General features: G+C 30.8%; 1 protein-coding gene across 4 annotated transcripts in view; it reads right to left on the reverse strand.

Annotated features, from left to right (window-relative positions):
* LOC114328607 (neuronal acetylcholine receptor subunit alpha-7) overlaps positions 1-15,954 on the reverse strand; it is a 1,048,703-nt gene extending 1,032,749 nt beyond the window's left edge. For all 4 annotated transcript variants that reach the window (XM_050663684.1, XM_050663682.1, XM_050663683.1 and 1 more), the window contains exon 1: positions 15,717-15,954. In XM_050663684.1, coding sequence (XP_050519641.1) covers positions 15,717-15,783 — 67 coding nt within the window. In that variant the 5' untranslated portion in view covers positions 15,784-15,954. The remainder of the gene's footprint in view (positions 1-15,716) is intronic.
* Positions 15,955-19,949: the final 3,995 nt, after the last annotated feature.

A 19,949-nucleotide genomic window follows, 5' to 3' on the forward strand; every position in this document is an offset into this window, starting at 1 on the left:
TGTACACGTTAAATTTGGCCTTGAATAACTTGGTCAATTTCTTGTTCAATTTATTGTTGATATAAAGCGGGTAGGTATTATAAAGGACTTCGTCGTTTTTTGTAATATGTGGTATACAGCCAACTACAGGAAAACTTTTTTCCCTTGGATATGGTAAATACTCAACTTAAAAAGTTTATTTAAGCATTTATATAATTATATAGAAGCATTATCGTTAAAATGTCTGGTTACTAGTGTGTGTTTCATGGATGTTCATCTGCGACAGGAAGAGGAATAAGTTTATTTAGATTTCCTAAAAATAATAACAGGTAAAATTGTTATTGCTTTGTAACTGCTACATATTACCTATTAGGTATATAATAGTCTTAATTTGACTTGATTTCTTGATTATTGACTTAATTAATATTATTGATAATAAATCATGACGAAAGTGATTCATTTCCTTGTAGACACTACTCCTACATAATGCATAAAAAAACTAAACTTCGCTCTGCCAAGCAAGGGATATTTTTCATTCAAAATAAAAATATTAAATTTGGTGTCAGTGCATTTAATTTGGCAAGGCAAGTCTCCGAAGGGCCAGAGACAGGTCAAAAAATCAACAGATGTTCTCATCCGGATGTCATCGCACTCAAAGATATCCTATTTTTACGAAATAAAAATATGTAGGTAAAGAGTTCTATACACGAGAGTTTCTGATAAAGGACACAAACAAAATACAATATGGTTGCAATATTTCTTGGTATTTTATGCAGGGTCGCCGAGAGGAATGGTCGGGCCCCTGTAAGAAGTGAAGAGTGGGCCCCCGGCAAAAAGCGAAGAGCAAAAAAATTGTTTAATTTTTCTAGAAATAAAATTTTTAATAATAAATACATACCTAATAAGAAGCATTTCAACTATAAGTTTGATTAAATTTTGATTATATTAATAGTGAAAATATTTATAATACAGGTGCTTTTTGAGTTTTCCGATTGGCAAAGATGTCTATATTTAAAAAAAAATCGCATGATTTTATCAAATCATTCTTAACGCACAAAGTTGCTCGGCCCGTTAACTAATCCTGTTTCATTATAGATCTCTTAGGGTTTGCTCACGACGGAGACCAAAGGATGGTATCCTCGCCTAGAACAGAGTATCCTACTCTTCATATTCATGAATTCTCGCATTTAAAATAATGTACTTATTTTACCTGGCGATTGAAACTTATATTATCGATCGTTATGTAAAATAAATGCATTATTTTAAATGCAAGAATTCGCGAATATGAAAAGTAGGATACTTTGCTCTAGGCTAGGATACCATCCTTTGCTCTCCGTAGTGAACGCACCCTTAGCATTGTTTATGCGAGAAAGACAACTAAAGGATCTTTCCGCTTCTGAAACTATCACCGGTAATGTGTAAAATACTCTTAACGCAATAACGACGCAGGAAATAATGACTCCAATTTGAGATGTTTAACTTTAACAAGTAAATCTATTGGAGAAAGATAAGATTTACGAAACCTTTCATCTATCAATTCTTCACTGATGTCCTTATCAATTTTTTTCTCAATATTGTCGTCATCTTTATCTCGGAATGTCCACAAAATGTTAAATAGTGAATGAATTTCGTTTGCCGCATTAAATCTTTTGTTTAACTTACAAAAATAATACAATAATATTAAACAATTGACAATATTAAATATTTCACAGCGAAATATTGCGCCGGGCTCAAAATTATCAGTAGCGTTACTACTAGGCCCAGGCAAATCATAAAAAAATTCGCAGGCTTTTGCATTATGTTTTTTATTTGATGTAAATTCTGGATTTATTTCATAATTGCTGGCAACTAATTTAGATTCTTTAGCCGACCCCGCATAGGCATAAGGCAAAGAGAATGATGATGATGAACTAATTTAGATTCTTCAATAATGGAGATCGTGAATTTCTAATTTTTTGTAAATCTGACATAGAGGCCCAAATCATTATATTTGAATTCTATAAAGCACGTTAGATAATTGAGTGCTTTTTTATAAACGGCGCGTCATAGAAAATGGGCATCCTAAAAAATGGGTAATTTTTGAGGTTGCGTATCTCCGAAACCTGTTGTCCGATTTACGTGATTTTTTGAACATCTTATAGCCTTATTCTTTGTTAATATCTCTGTAATAATATTTTTGCTAAACAGGTAAATTTTCATTGTATACAGGGTGTACGAATCAAACTGTGTTTTTTTCTCAAAGTTCGCAACACCCTGTGGAATATCCTAACATTTATAAAATACTGCAATTAAAACCCAACTATAGCCTCAGGTTTTCTCAACATTCTGTTTTTTGATTCATTCGCTTATGTTGGATAATACAAAAGTTAGGTACTTTAACAATTAGCCATGTTCTTTTTCAGTACAGGGTGTTTCTAAACAAGTGCGACAAACTTTAAGGGGTAATTTTGCATTAAAAAATAATGACAGTTAGCTTTATAATCGTATGTCCGCAAATGCTTCGTTTGCGAGATACGGGATATTGAATTTTTTCTTATAAACTGACGATTTATTTATTGCTTTAAAACCGGTTGAGGTATGCAAGTAAAATTTGGTGGGTTTTAAAACGTAGTTATTGCACATTTTTTGACATACAATTAAGAATTTTATATTCACCATTGGCGTGCATACGGGTAATATGATCGGTCATATTACCCGTATGCACGTCAATAGTGAATATAAAATTCTTGATTGCAAGTCAAAAAATTCGCAATAACTATCTCTTAGAACCTACCAAATTTCATTTGCATATTTCAACCGGTTTTAGGGCAATAGAATAAATCGTCAGTTTGTAAAAAAAATTCCAACATCCCGTATCTCGTAAACGAAGTATTTGCGGACATAAGTTTATAAAGCAAACGGTCATTATTTCCTCATGCAGAATTGCCCCTTAAAGTTTGTCGCACTTATTTACAAACAACCTATACTGATGAAGAACATGACTAGATGTTAAAGTACATAACTTTTATATTATCCAACATAAGAGAATGGATCAAAAAGCAGAATGTTCAGAAAACCTGAGGCTATAGTGGGGATTTAATTTCAGTATTTTATAAAGTCTAGAATATTCCACAGGGTGTTGCGAACTTTGAGAAAAAAACACAGTTTGATTCGTACACCCGGTATACAATGAAAATTTACCTGTTTAGCAAAAATATTATTACAGGGATATTGTCAAAGAATAAGGCTATAACATATTCAAAAAATCACTTAAATCGGACAACAGGTTAAGGAGATACGCGACATCAAAAATGACCCATTTTTATGGTTCCCGTTTTCTATGACGCGCAGTGTATTTAAAAAAAATGGAAAACTTTTATATGGTGTAGTTTTTCTTGTGCAAGGTTTTAAACATTTTTAGTTTAGAAATATTATGCGAAATCCATTAAATCGATTTTAATGAAATTTGGTGGACTTATTATATGACAAAAATTTTCTGGGCGAATGATGAAGGTACTAAATGCAATTTAAGTGGTTGAAAATCAGATTAAAAACAATCCTATTTTCTCCCATGTTTTCTATTTATGTCTATTTTGCATCAAGGGTAATAAATTAAAATATTTTTAACCAGCCGTATCGAAAAATTCAATTATCGTTAATTTAATTTCCGCACGACTTTGCTTTAAAATGAATCCTTTTGAAGTTATAAGCAACGAAAGTAGAAAAAAAAACGATGTTTTTAGTAATTTTTAAATATTCTTTTATTAATATTCTTGGCTTCTTAAAAAGGGAAGATAAGATAAGTCAGTTATTATTACTAAATATGCCACACAAGTTTTCTTTAAAAATCAAAATGCCACTTGACATTCAAATGTGGTCGTTTGTTTACAAATCAGCATCTAAAGAAGCCCTGATCTGATATATTTTTAATCTCCATATAGCCAAAGTTAGCTGACTGCACTGTAATATTTGACTCCTGTGATTTATTCTTTTTCATGTGCCGTGCTCGATTATCGACCGTTGGCTATCAAATTGGCTATAGTAATTTTGTTGAAGGCAGCTCGGAAAAGAGATGCAGAGGATATGTTAATCCATTCTTCTCAGGTTTTTAAGACATGACGTTCTTCTTCGACCTGGCCATCTTCTTCCGTCTACCTTGCCTTGTATTATTAAATGGAATATATTATATCTCTCTGGGTGTCGCATAACATGGCCAAAATATGTGATTTATTGCTGTTAAAATTTTAACCAAATCGATGACATTAGTACACATAATATATGTATATGTGTATACCGATGTTATATTTATATTTAATTACTTCTTCTAGAGCTTTATTAATTCCAGGTAATTTCTGTGCTAGTGGTTTAATGCTTTGAACCCTAGCAGACGATAAATGAAAGCAGTGCGCCGGCACCGGAACAACGTATGATATGTGAAATAACAACGTATGATGTCGCAGCAGCAATAAAGCAATAAAATATATTTCAAAATACAATAATAGAGGTAAAGGTCATATTAAATATAACCGATTATTAAGTGAATTATGCACATAAAGTCAATAACAAAAAAAAACGGGAAAAATTACGTCTTTGGTCTGGTCGACGCCGGGCCCCTTACATCGCCGGGCCCCGGTAAAATGTACCGGCTGTACCGCCCTCTCGGCGGGCCTGATTTCATGGTGTGGGTACAATATTTTATATTTAATGAAAGTCAACATAAATGCTTAATTTTATTTCTGGTTACTAGATTAACAAAGAATTCGTTGGAAGTTTTTTTTATCATACCAATTGTAATTTTATCTACTTTAACGAAAATTTATGAAGGAATAACAAAATATTATATTTTTGATAGAGTATGTTTAATGGATTTTTTGCGACTTTGCAATGTCGTTTTAAAGAATTAGTTCACTATTTGCCATTTTATAACGCTGTTCTTTATTTTTACATAATACAAGTATACACTTTGCAATTTTAAACTTGATACCAGGGAAGGCGAAGCAAAGATATATAAAATAGCCAAACAGAGAGCAAAGAAAGCAAGAGATTTTAATCAGATTAGATGTAGCCGAGATGAAAATAATAAAATACTAATCCACGAAAAGGATGTCAAAAAGAGATGGAGAAAGTATTTTGACAGTTTATTAAATAAAGAATTTGACAGACAGCCTGTGAAGTTAACGGAGACAGTAACAGCAATTGTTAACAGAATAACAAACGAGGAAGTGGCTCAAGCTCTTCAAAAGATAAAGAAAGGAAAAGCAGTTGGGCCAGATGATATTCCTGGGGAATTATGGAGAGAATTGAGAGAGACAGGAATAAGTTGGCTAGCAGGTCTATTTAATAGAATTATGGAAGTTGGACAAATGCCAGACGAATGAAGAAGCAGTATATTAGACCTGTCTACAAAAACAAGGGAGACATTCAACAATGTACAAACTACAGGGCTATAAAACTAGTTAGCCACACCGTGAAAATATGGGAGAGAGTAATTGATAGACGGATACGTGAAGAAACCGAAATATCCGATAATCAATTTGGCTTTATGCAGGGCAGATCAACAACAGATGCAATTTTCATTGTAAGGCAACTGATGGAAAAATACAGGAATAAAGAGACCAACGCTCATATGGTATTCATTGATCTTGAGAAAGCATATGATAGAGTTCCTCGAGAGATTCTGTGGTGGGCACTCAATAAGAAAGGAGTCCCTGGCGAATATGTAAAGATTGTGAGAGATATGTATGAGGGAGTAACGACTTGTGTTAGGACAGGTGTGGGAGAGACCGATAAATTTCAGGTGAAAGTAGGATTGCACCAAGGCTCGGTGCTGAGTCCTTATTTATTCTCATTAGTTTTGGACCAGATAACAGCGAAACTACAGGGTAGCATTCCATGGTGCCTAATGTATGCTGATGATGTAGTATTAATAGGAAATAGTGAAAGAGACTTAGAACAAAAACTGGAACAGTGGAGACAAGCCCTGGAGGAAAAAGGTTTAAAACTTAGTAGGACAAAAACAGAGTATTTGGAGTGCTCATTTAAAGATGGAGTTACTACAAATAAAATGGTATTTTTGGATGGGGAAATGATTGTGAAAAGCAATAGTTTTAAGTACCTAGGATCGGTATTACAGAGTAATGGAGAAATAGATGGAGATGCATGCAGTAGAATTAGGGCTGGATGGATGAAGTGGAAAGAAGCGAGTGGGGTGTTGTGTGACAGAAAAATTCCAATGAAGCTGAAGGGAAAATTCTATAAAACAGCCATAAGACCGGCTATGATGTACGGAACTGAATGTTGGGCAGTGAAAAAGAAAGAGGAACAACGAATGCATGTGGCGGAAATGAGAATGCTTAGATGGATGAGTGGGGTGACAAAGAAGGATAAGATTAGAAATGAGTATATTAGGGGAAGTCTAGGTGTGGCACCAATTGATGCCAAAATGAGAGAGCATAGGTTAAGATGGTTTGGTCATGTTCAACGTCGAGACGTTAATCACCCAATACGAAGAATAGCAGAAGTGCAGATTCCTGGAAGGAGTAGGAGGGGAAGACCAAAGAAGACTTGGGGGGAGACGATAAGGCAGGACATGTTGGTAAAGGGGATTAACATTGACATGACCCAAGATAGAATTGTGTGGAGAAATGCAATTAGGGAAGCTGACCCCGCATAGGGATAAGGCAAAGAGAATGATGATGATGACACTTTGCAATTTTAATTGTTTTGAAATCACCTGCCGCAACATCAAATAAATCCGTATATTTATTTTTCTTAATTAATTCTGCTTCGACTACAGATTTTTTTCTCTTGTAGAATACAGATTAGCAGAGTACACATTCCGACCTATCCAAATAAGTCAAAACAAAAGTCGGCAATTGGAAATAAACACGTTGCGTAATATGATATTCAAACTTCAAACTGTTTGAAGAAGTTTGATTTCAAGTCAAACCTAAAGATATCGAAATCAAGTCAAGTCAAACTTTTTTTTAAAAAAAATTTGGTTTTCAAGTCAAGTCAAGTTTGTTGAATAAAATCAAACTAGTTTGACTTGATGCATCTCTAGGCGTGAACCCCATAGCGTATGTTTACAGTTGTAATCTCCAAATTTAAATTAAAAAATTTCATAAAAAAAACTGTGTCAATCTAAACTTAGTAGTTTTACACTATTACTGTTACAAGCATATGTTTCATGTATATTTAAATTTTTAACTTTTAATTATTATTTACATGTAATTTACATGAATTTTATTTTAGCTCAAAGATATGAAATGAAAATGACATCGCCAACTACTGTGAAAGAAGATACTTCAATCGGAGAGAGAATCTACTTTCTCAGTATGGTGATCTAAGGATCGCCATCTTGACAAAACCCCTGGACTCTGAACTGTCGTTATTATGAGAGGAAGAAAATTGTTCAACAATTGAGATTACTTGTTTAGATATGGTTTGTTGTATTCGCCAAAACAAGAACCCTGGCGCACATACGTTCATAATAATTTATATAATTTATAATCAGATTGTAGATGTTGTGTGCGCTTACAGCACACTTGGTGCATAGGTACTATAAAGTCTTCGAAAGTAAAGTTACATGCATGCGTTGTGCAGAGACAGAAAATATAAAAATAAAGAAAAGGCGATTGAAGGTCTTCAAGCTCAGGTTAATGTTATGAAACAATTAACGGAACAAAAATTTCCGCCAATTGCGATCGGAAAAACTGTAACCATATCTATTCCTTGCTTTAATAGATCTAAAGGAGATGCTTAAAATGTATTTGGTATCATAAAAGATAAAACAGTTGACGTTTTATACAGAGCAGGGACGAAACACGAAACAATAAACACACTTTTTTCGAAGAATCAAATAAAAGAATGCAAAAAATTTTCTTAATTTCGATTTCTTAATTTTCGGCTGTCTTTAAAGGAAATCAGTGCAAAAGAATCTAAATTTGGAGGCTTGGCTTTATAAAATGCAATAAAACAGCAATAAAAAATGCTCTTCAAAATTATATAAATGTAAAAGGTAAAAGGTTTTGTGCAATTCTAAATGTCATAATGCCTGACCACGTGAGAATAAAGACTATTTTTTATTTTAATTACGACAATATAAAAACAATAAGCATTAAAAGCAAAAAATGACGTTTTAATTAACCAAATCTAACAAATTATGACATTTTAATACCTGATCGGAGTTTGAATGGTAAAATCCCATTTTATAAAATTAAATTTCGACGTTTGCCTGACCAAATTAGTCTCTCCTAGGTTTGACGAAAATTCTTGAGTCAAAGACCGAATATGGAATTCATTTCAGGGTTTGACTAAGCCCGTAAGGCAGACCTGAGGTTTGACCTAGGAGCTTCGAAGTTTGACTAATACATATACAAAAAGAGCCATGAGGTTAAACGAATTATTGAGTTTATGCTATTTTCAAAGGAAGATAAAACATTTATTAATATTTTTAGACAAGTGCAATAGCAATAGCGCAAGTGCTTTGCAATATTATGTTTGATATTAAAATGTCTTTTCCAAGGATACTAATATATCAAACAAAGAGAAATAATGCTTGAAGGATATTACAGACGCTCTGATTTTATCCTCTTTTTTTATTAAATTATACAGTTGCATTTAATTTTAAAATTAAATACACTGCTAAGTTTTGGCATCGTAGACGTCGCGTCGTGTTTTTTTTACCCGGTAAAACATTTCAATCATGTGGTAGCTTAAAACGTCACTGTTGCAAGCTCTAAATAAAACTTAAATTAGTTTTTAACTGAACACAAGTATTATGTTGTATTTGATCTTGATTTGAATTAAATCTGAAGATAAATCATAAAATCATTTAAAAAGAAAATTGCAATTTCATTTGCCAATTCTAAGTTTGTTTGCTTTTACGAGATTTAAAAAGAAATCTATTTATTATTAGTAGAATAATTGAATAAATGAAAATAAATTAAAAAATGTATTAAATTATTAAAAATAAATATATTTATACAGTAACAAATTTGTGAGTTTTTTTTATAGTGAAAATTTAAAATTTATTGAGGTAATGCTAACAGCAAGAAAATAATAGCTTTTAAAAATCTAAAATATCAATTTAGAAGAAATATTCAACAAGGAAACAATTTAATAAATAAAAAAACTCTTCATATTATTTATTTTTATAACACAATCTGAGTCTGAAACAACAAAACTAAAATTAAAAAATAGTTAATTATAATAATAAAATAAAATACAAATAAAGAAATTGAATTTAAAAATTTTAAACAAATATTCGAAACTGACAAAAAATGAATAAGTTGAGATTAAAAATCATATTATACTGTATTTGTAAGAAATCTATTCATTAGTAGAATAATTGAAATAATGAAAATAAATTAAAAAATGTAATGAATTATTAAGAATCATCATCATCAATGGTGCTACAGCCCTATGAAAGAGCCTCGACCTTCCCAAGTCTATTACGCCAGTCAGTCCTATCCATTGCCAACTGTTGCCAGTTTGCTGCGCCTATTTTTCTCCCTTCCTCATCTACACCATCTTTCCATCTAAGTTTTGGCCTACCCCTATTTCTACTTCACACAGGTTGTGACATAAGGATTCTTCTAGGAGGGTTGTTATGCTGTGATCTTGCTAGATGTCCTGCATATCTTAGTCGTCCTATTCTTATAAGAGATACTACGTCTTTTCCACCAAATATATGTTTATATCTGTGGTATACCTCGTAGTTGTACCTCCTCCTCCAAATACCATTTTCACTGATGCCACTGAATATGCCTCTCAGGATCCTTCGTTCAAATATAAGCAGAAGGTTTTCATCTGCCTTGGAGATGGTCCATGTCTCCGATCCATATGTCAACACTGGTTGTATAAGGGTTTTGTATATGGTTATTTTTGTTTTTTGGCTTAAGTTTCTGCTTCTCATATGTCTACTCAGTCCAAAATAGCATTTGTTCGCTAGGATTATCCTTCGCTTGATTTCTTCTGTCATGACGTTTTCCTTGGTGATCAGGGAGCCTAAGTATGTGAATTTGTCCACCACTTCAAAGGTAGAGTTATCAACAGAGAATTGGTGAATTGGTGAGAATTATTAAGAATAAATATATTTATACTGCTTTCTTTCGAACACTGTCAGAACATGAATTTGAAGTAACAAATTTGTGAGTTTTTTTGTAGTGCAATATAAAATGCAATTTAAGTTTTGTAGTGTAATATAAAATTTATTGAGGTAATGCTTACAGCAAAAAAATAATAGCTTTTAAAAAACTAAAATATTAATTTAGAAGAACTATTCAACAAGGGAACAATTTAATAAATAAAAAAGCCTTTTATATTTTTTATTTTTATAACATAATCTGAGTCTGAAACAACAAAACTAAAATTAAAAAATAATAATAAAATAAAATACAAATAAAAAAATTCAACTTAAAAATTTTAAACAAATATTCGAAAGTGGCCAAAAATGAATAAGTTGACATTAAAAATCATGTCATACTGTACATATTTTTCTCTAATTTTTAACTGAACACGAGTATTATTTTGTATTTGATCTTGATTTGAATTTTGAATTAAATCTAAAGGTAAATCATAAAATCATTTAAAAAGAAAATTGCAATTTCATTTGCTAATTCTAAGTTTGTTTGCTTTTACAAGATTCAAAAAGAAATCTATTCATTAGTAGAATAATTGAAATAATGAAAATAAATTAAAAAATGTAATGAATTATTAAAAATAAATATATTTATACTGCTTTTTTTCGAACACTGTCGGAACATGAATTTGAAGTAACAAATTTGTGAGTTTTTTTGTAGTGCAAATGTAAAATTTATTGAGGTAATGCTAACAGCAAAAAAATAATAGCTTTTAAAAATCTAAAATATCAATTTAGAAGAAATATTCAACAAGGGAACAATTTAATAAATAAAAAAACTTTTCATATTATTTATTTTTATAACATAATCTGAGTCTGAAACAACAAAGCTAAAATAAAAAAATAGTTAATAATAATAATAAAAGAAAATACAAATAAAAAAATTTAATTTAAAAAGTTTTAAACAAATATTCGAAACTGGCAAAAAATGAACAAGTTAGTATTAAAAATCATGTTATACTGTATTTGTAAGAAATCTGTTAATTAGTAGAATATTTGAATAAATGAAAATAAATTAAAAAATGTAATAAATTAAAAAGAATAAATATATTTATACTGCTTTCTTTCGATCACTGTCGGAACATGAATTTGAAGTAACAAATTTGTGAGTTTTTTGTAGTGCAATATAAAGTTCAATTTAAGTTTTGTAGTGTAATATAAAATTTATTGAGGTAATTCTCACAGCAAAAATATAATAGCTTCTAAAAAACTAAAATATCAATTTAGAAGAAATATTCAACAAGGGAACAATTTAATAAATAAAAAAAACTTTTTATATTTTTTATTTTTATAACATAATCTGAGTCTGAAACAATAAAACTGAAATTAAAAATTAATAATAAAATAAAATACAAATAAAAAAATTGAATTTAAAAATTTTAAACAAATATTCGAAACTGACCAAAAATGAATAAGTTGCTATTAAAAATCATGTCATACTGTACATATTTGTCTCTAATTTTTAACTGAACACGAGTATTATTTTGTATTTGATCTTGATTTGAATTAAATCTAAAGGTAAATCATAAAATCATTTAAAAAGAAAATTGCAATTTCATTTGCTAATTCTAAGTTTGTTTGCTTTTACGAGATTTAAAAAGAAATCTATTTATTATTAGTAGAATAATTGAATAAATGAAAATAAATTAAAAAATGTATTAAATTATTAAAAATAAATATATTTATACTGCTTTTTTTTCGAACACTGTTGGAACATAAATTTGAAGTAACAAATTTGTGAGGTTTTTTGTAGTGCAATATAAAGTGCAATTTAAGTTTTGTAGTGTAATATGAAATTTATTGAGGTAATCCTCACAGAAAAAAAATAATAGCTTTTAAAAAACTAAAATGTCAATTTAGAAGAAATATTCAACAAGAAAACAATTTAATAAATAAAAAAATATTTCATATTATTTATTTTTATAACATAATCTGAGTCTGAAACAACAAAGCTAAAATAAAAAATAGTTAATTATAATAATAAAATAAAATACAAATAAAAAAATTGAATTTACAAATTTCAAACAAATATTCGAAACTGGCAAAAAATGAATAAGTTGATATAAAAAATCATGTCATACTGTATTTGTAAGAAATCTATTCATTAGTAGAATAATTGAATAAATGAAAATAAATTAAAAAATGTTATAAATTATTAAAAATAAATATATTTATACTGCTTTCTTTCGAACACTGTCGGAACATGAATTTGAAGTAACAAATTTGTGAGGTATTTTGTAGTGCAATATAAAGTGCAATTTAAGTTTTGTAGTGTAATATAAAATTTATTGAGGTAATGCTCACAGAAAAAAAATAATAGCTTTTAAAAAACTAAAATATCAATTTAGAAGATCTATTCAACAAGGCAACAATTTAATAAATAAAAAAACCTTTTATATTTTTTATTTTTATAACATAATCTGAGTCTGAAACAACAAAATTAAAATTAAAAAATAATAATAAAATAAACTAAAAATAAAAAAATTTAATTTAAAAATTTTAAACAAATATTCGAAACTGGCCAAAAATGAATAAGTTGATATTAAAAATCATGACATACTGTACATATTTGTCTAATTTTTAACTGAACACGAGTATTATTTTGTATTTGATCTTGATTTTAATTTTGAATTAAATCTAATGGTAAATCATAAAATCATTTAAAAAGAAAATTGCAATTTCATTTGTTAATTCTAAGTTTGTTTTCTTTTACAAGATTCAAAAAGAAATCTGTTCATTAGTAGAATAATTTAAGAAATGAAAATAAATTAAAAAATGTAATAAATTATTAAAAATAAATATATTTATACTGCTTTTTTTCAAACACTTTCGGAATATGAATTTGAAGTAACAAATTTTGTCAGTTTTTTTGTAGTGCAAATGTAAAATTTATTGAGGTAATGCTAACAGCAAAAAAATAATAGCTTTTAAAAATCTAAAATATCAATTTAGAAGAAATATTCAACAAGGGAACAATTTAATAAATAAAAAAAACCTTTCATATTATTTATTTTTATAACATAATCTGAGTCTGAAACAACAAAACTAAAATTAAAAAAATAGTTAATTATAATAATAAAAGAAAATACAAATAAAAAAAATTTAATTTAAAAATTTTAAACAAATATTCGAAACTGGCAAAAAATTAATAAGTTGATATTAAAAATCATGTCATACTGTATTTGCCTCTAGCATGATCCGAATCTGAAATAATAAAAGTAAAATAAAAAAAATGTAAATTATTTTAACAAAATAAAAAAATTTAAATGTTATAAGTTCCAAACTTATTTATAATAATTGATGTGGAAAAAGTGTAAAACAAAATTCAATCTCAGTTTTATTATTTTCGAAAATTGTTTGATTTAAATCTAAGGCATGTTTGTTATAACTTAGAAGTTACCTGGAATTTTGATCACAAACACGAACACGAAAATCACCACGAGCACCATTGGAACCGTTCTTCCTATGCGATCGTAGATGAATGAATGAATGATTGCAATTGCATTTCCCCCTGATTATGCACCTGCAGACGAAGATTTAAAAACTACTGCGCACTGCATCAACTAGCTATTGCTTCCTGTTTGTCTATAGAAAAATATATACAAATAGGACCATGCGTAAACGAATTTTTGAGTTCGTGCTATTGAGAAACGGAGATAGCGACTAAAAAACTGATTCGGCTGATAGTTTATGAAAATTTATTTTGAAACACGGACAATGAGAGGCATGTTAGGATTTGGCTGCGAGAAAATTATTAACATGTATGAAGAGGTTAAACTTGTTTGTTTGCGTTTTTTAATTGGTGTTATCTCAGTAAAAGAGTGCAAAAAATGTTATATCGAAAAATAGGAATAATATACAATAGGATAAATACTTTCAATTAAGAATATTAAGCTATGATTTTATAAAATTAGAGACGAAATAATAGCTTCAAAGTAACAACTAGACTACACAAATAATTTTATAATTTAAACTATATAAACATCCTTTATTAATGACAAATTAAATCTTCTTTTAAATCTTAGACCATGCTCCTACACATGTTGAAACGTGTGCCTTAGAAAGATGCTGTGAAACCAAACGATCGTTCTGAAGTATTATAAATATTTATTTAATTATGTGTAATTAAAAAACTGTAAAAAACTCTCAGACAAGTTGAAGAATACAAACGGAAAAATCCAAAACTGTCCAAAAAGGACAAACATAACAATTTTTGAAACACCGAAAACAACTAGTTGATGATAGAAACACTTTCAACACATGAACACTAATATTTGTAACTACTGGATTATTTAATATCATGTGATACATAAAATGATTATACAAGTAAAAGTTGAACTTGATGAATGAAGAATATAAAGGCAAAAACTAACACCCTGAAAATAGTTCGTAGATAGTTTAGATTGAAACATAGTTTGAATAAAGATACAAAACAGAACACTGAAAAAAGCGAAATAACAAAATACTTGTAAAATATGTGTATGGAGAATCACATAAAGTTTGATTTTAATTATATCACATGTACAAAGCAGATCCAACAATTAGAGTTACTGAAGTTCGTACGTAAATCATTGGAACAATGAACATTGTGGTCAAGAATTCACGATCCATAGTTAATAGTTTGAAATATTATATATATATTTGTCTGGACTTAGTCAACAAATAATTAGGTCTTTACAGTTTATATTCCTGCAAAGGTATAATTCTAAGATAGTTAAAAGTGGTGCAAGATGGTTTAAAAAAGCGAAATTTGCAAAATTTTGCTAAGTAGACAAAACAAATTTGTAGAGACAACAATGGAAATAAAATTAATCTCAAAGCTTAAAATATTAACTAAATTATTGATAATTAGCGTACCTTTAGTAGAGGTATGATCTAGTTAGACGATGGACAGAAGAGAAATGGGTTAACACTAAAGAGAGAAAGATAAAACTACTTAGCGTCGTTGCTATATAAATATGGAATTAAATTAGGATAATTATAATTACATTCAAGATAGGTACCCATTAGAATGCTTAATAGCGGTAGTCCAAAAAGGAGTAGATGACCTAGTAGATGAAGGTAACATATATCTTGTTTGAAAATTTTATGATCTGTAACTGATCAATTATTTTCAAATAGCCTGATAGTGAAATCAAATGAAACACAGTTGTGAAGATTAGACATTTTAAGTTACACAGGTAAATGTTCAAGTGGTGATTTTGAAAGTGAAAGTCAACACAGAAGCATAACTATTATATGTCAAAGACATGTTTAGACTTGGATTTAAGAAAATACTAATATAGGACGTCGAACTAATGAATAATAAGAATATTCCTAGAGGATAATAAAATATTAATCGACTGGTTTTTTTCTGTAGGTAAAGGTGAAATTGTGAGTGGTCAATTGAAAAATATAAAAACAAGAGGAGTTTAACTTTTGATTAAAATTTTAGTTGAGGTAATTGTAAATTTTTGTAGAGTTAAAGTAAAAGGTTATAATCTTTATAACATTATAAATATAATTAAAAATTCTATGAGAGAGTAATTTATATATAAAAATAGAAGTAAATTGCAAATTGGTGAGATAAATATTGTTAAATTGTTTGAAATGAGATAGGGGGGTAAATATTTACCTGGCAGCATGGTGGAAAATAGGAAGACAAACACCACTGTCGACAACATTCGATCCTTCCTCACCATTCTAGAGTGGATGAATGATCATGGCTATCTGATAAATAAGCCTCCAGACTTGGCAGTCATGCCCCAGGAGGTGCTAAGGACTCAAGCGGTGGACCTAACCCGCGTATCGTCTGATCACGCCTGCGGAGGCCACTTGCTCTACACTACCTGAGCATTGCACCCCCGAGTGGCTGTGCTATTACTGCTCCTCTCCCGATCCCGATGCAGAGTCGGAGCTGGATGATCGATAGGGGCCAGGAATGCGCGCGCTATCGGGTTTTGACACTCTCCTCCCGACTTCTTCTCCGGACAACTGTATTTATTTGGGATCCTGACTATATCGTTTATAGCCGATACCAGCTCCTAGCTATACGCGGTACGAATGAATTACACAGGCCTACAGAAAAAAATTTGTTTTGGTACCGTGAATCTTTAAGCTGATTTTTACTATATTAGGGGCGCTAAATCGAAATATGGATTTCGTTTTATTGTGTTAGCTCTAGTTTTATGGATATGACAAAATCCGAAATTAGAGTTTTAATATTTGAGATAATGAAGAATATATATTCAAAGGAATGTACATTGTTAATTAAACTTATTCCTCAGTATATATTTGTTGTTCTCACTGTATTATGCCTTATTTATGCAAGAAATAAAACTTTAATGCCGTTACATTACTATTTTATAAGGAAATAAAACAGCTTGGAGAGTATTTTTAAACTTTTAAAATGATACATTTACCACTTGTAAACCCATTCAGCCTCCACCTAATAATGGCTCATAGCCCATGGACCATGCTTTGCCTACATAGGAAGAAAGCTTCCCCAGATAAGTATGGAAAAACTTAAAGCTGGAATCTTTCATGGACCACAGATCAGACTTCTTACAGAGGATCCGGCTTTTGTGGGGTCAATGAATGAGGTAGAGAAAAAAGCTCGGCTTTCATTTGTGGATATTATGGAAAATTTTCTGCGAAATCACAAAAGTGAAAACTATGCTGAGCTGGTAAACCGTTTGCTGAATAACTTCCAATCACTTGGATGGAATATGAGCATCAAAGTCAACTATCTTCACAGCCACCTGGACCGTTTCGCTGAAAACTTATATGACACAAGTGAGGAGCAAGGTGAAAGACTTCACCAAGAGATAAAAACCATTGAAGACCGCTACCAAGGAAGATGGGACACCCATATTATGGCAGATTTTTGCTGGGGTTTGAAGAGAGACTGTTAAAATGTTCATTCCAGGAAATCACGCAAGCGAAGCTTTTGATACGTCAAGTAAAGTTTTTTTTCTATTTTGTTAGCTTTTTTCTCAAAACTAATTGTATATCTGTTTCATTGTATAAAGAGTTTTATTGTAGTTAAATGGCTTAATTCGCAGACGACATAGTTTTGTTCTCTGACAACCTCAAGGAGATCTGTGCAATGCTACATGAACTTCAGTTAGTGTGTGCCAGTGTAGGTCTTAAAATAAACATCTCTAAAACAACTAGTGGAAAAATACATATACCTTGCACACGAAATAAAGAGCACAAGAGACAACCCAACATGCGAAGTACGAACAAGAATAAACCTAGCATGGGCAGCCTATGGAAAACTCAAAGGCATCTTTAAAAGCGATATACCAATTTCTTTAAAACGTAAAACATGTGACCAATGTGTGTTGCCTGTGGTGACTTATGGTGCCGAAACTTTGACATTGATAGCTACAATTTCTAAAATGCTGCAAATAGCTCCGAGGAAAATGGAAAGGTCAATGCTGAGTATATCGCTTCGTGACCGAGTTGGGAATTAAGACTTAGACTAAGAACATGAGTTACCGATGTAATTTCCCGAATTGCCACCCTGAAATAGAACTGGGCCGGGCACGTCGCCCTAATCAGTGATTGGAGGTGGACGAAGAGATTACTTGAGTGGAGGCCGAAATTAGACAAAAGAAGTAGAGGAAGACCCCCTACTCGTTGGACTGACGATCTCAAAAAAATGTCAAGAAATTTGATGCAAAATGCTTAAAATGGAGCACAATGGACAAAAATGAGGGAGGCCTATGTCCAGCAGTGGACGCAAAGGGCTGGATGATGATGATGATGATGATGATGATGATGATGATGATGATGATGATGATGATGATGATGATGATGATGATGATGATGATGATGATGATGATGATGATGATGATGATGATGATGATGATGATGATGATGATGATGATGATGATGATGATGATGATGATGATGATGATGATGATGATGATGATGATGATGATGATGATGATGATGATGATGATGATGATGATGATGATGATGATGATGATGATGATGATGATGATGATGATGATGATGATGATGATGATGATGATGATGATGATGATGATGATGATGATGATGATGATGATGATGATGATGATGATGATGATGATGATGATGATGATGATGATGATGATGATGATGATGATGATGATGATGATGATGATGATGATGATGATGATGATGATGATGATGATGATGATGATGATGATGATGATGATGATGATGATGATGATGATGATGATGATGATGATGATGATGATGATGATGATGATGATGATGATGATGATGATGATGATGATGATGATGATGATGATGATGATGATGATGATGATGATGATGATGATGATGATGATGATGATGATGATGATGATGATGATGATGATGATGATGATGATGATGATGATGATGATGATGATGATGATGATGATGATGATGATGATGATGATGATGATGATGATGATGATGATGATGATGATGATGATGATGATGATGATGATGATGATGATGATGATGATGATGATGATGATGATGATGATGATGATGATGATGATGATGATGATGATGATGATGATGATGATGATGATGATGATGATGATGATGATGATGATGATGATGATGATGATGATGATGATGATGATGATGATGATGATGATGATGATGATGATGATGATGATGATGATGATGATGATGATGATGATGATGATGATGATGATGATGATGATGATGATGATGATGATGATGATGATGATGATGATGATGATGATGATGATGATGATGATGATGATGATGATGATGATGATGATGATGATGATGATGATGATGATGATGATGATGATGATGATGATGATGATGATGATGATGATGATGATGATGATGATGATGATGATGATGATGATGATGATGATGATGATGATGATGATGATGATGATGATGATGATGATGATGATGATGATGATGATGATGATGATGATGATGATGATGATGATGATGATGATGATGATGATGATGATGATGATGATGATGATGATGATGATGATGATGATGATGATGATGATGATGATGATGATGATGATGATGATGATGATGATGATGATGATGATGATGATGATGATGATGATGATGATGATGATGATGATGATGATGATGATGATGATGATGATGATGATGATGATGATGATGATGATGATGATGATGATGATGATGATGATGATGATGATGATGATGATGATGATGATGATGATGATGATGATGATGATGATGATGATGATGATGATGATGATGATGATGATGATGATGATGATGATGATGATGATGATGATGATGATGATGATGATGATGATGATGATGATGATGATGATGATGATGATGATGATGATGATGATGATGATGATGATGATGATGATGATGATGATGATGATGATGATGATGATGATGATGATGATGATGATGATGATGATGATGATGATGATGATGATGATGATGATGATGATGATGATGATGATGATGATGATGATGATGATGATGATGATGATGATGATGATGATGATGATGATGATGATGATGATGATGATGATGATGATGATGATGATGATGATGATGATGATGATGATGATGATGATGATGATGATGATGATGATGATGATGATGATGATGATGATGATGATGATGATGATGATGATGATGATGATGATGATGATGATGATGATGATGATGATGATGATGATGATGATGATGATGATGATGATGATGATGATGATGATGATGATGATGATGATGATGATGATGATGATGATGATGATGATGATGATGATGATGATGATGATGATGATGATGATGATGATGATGATGATGATGATGATGATGATGATGATGATGA

The sequence above is a fragment of the Diabrotica virgifera genome, chromosome 10 (genome assembly GCF_917563875.1).
Source record: "Diabrotica virgifera virgifera chromosome 10, PGI_DIABVI_V3a".
In the NCBI taxonomy this organism is placed as follows: Eukaryota; Metazoa; Arthropoda; class Insecta; order Coleoptera; family Chrysomelidae; genus Diabrotica; species Diabrotica virgifera.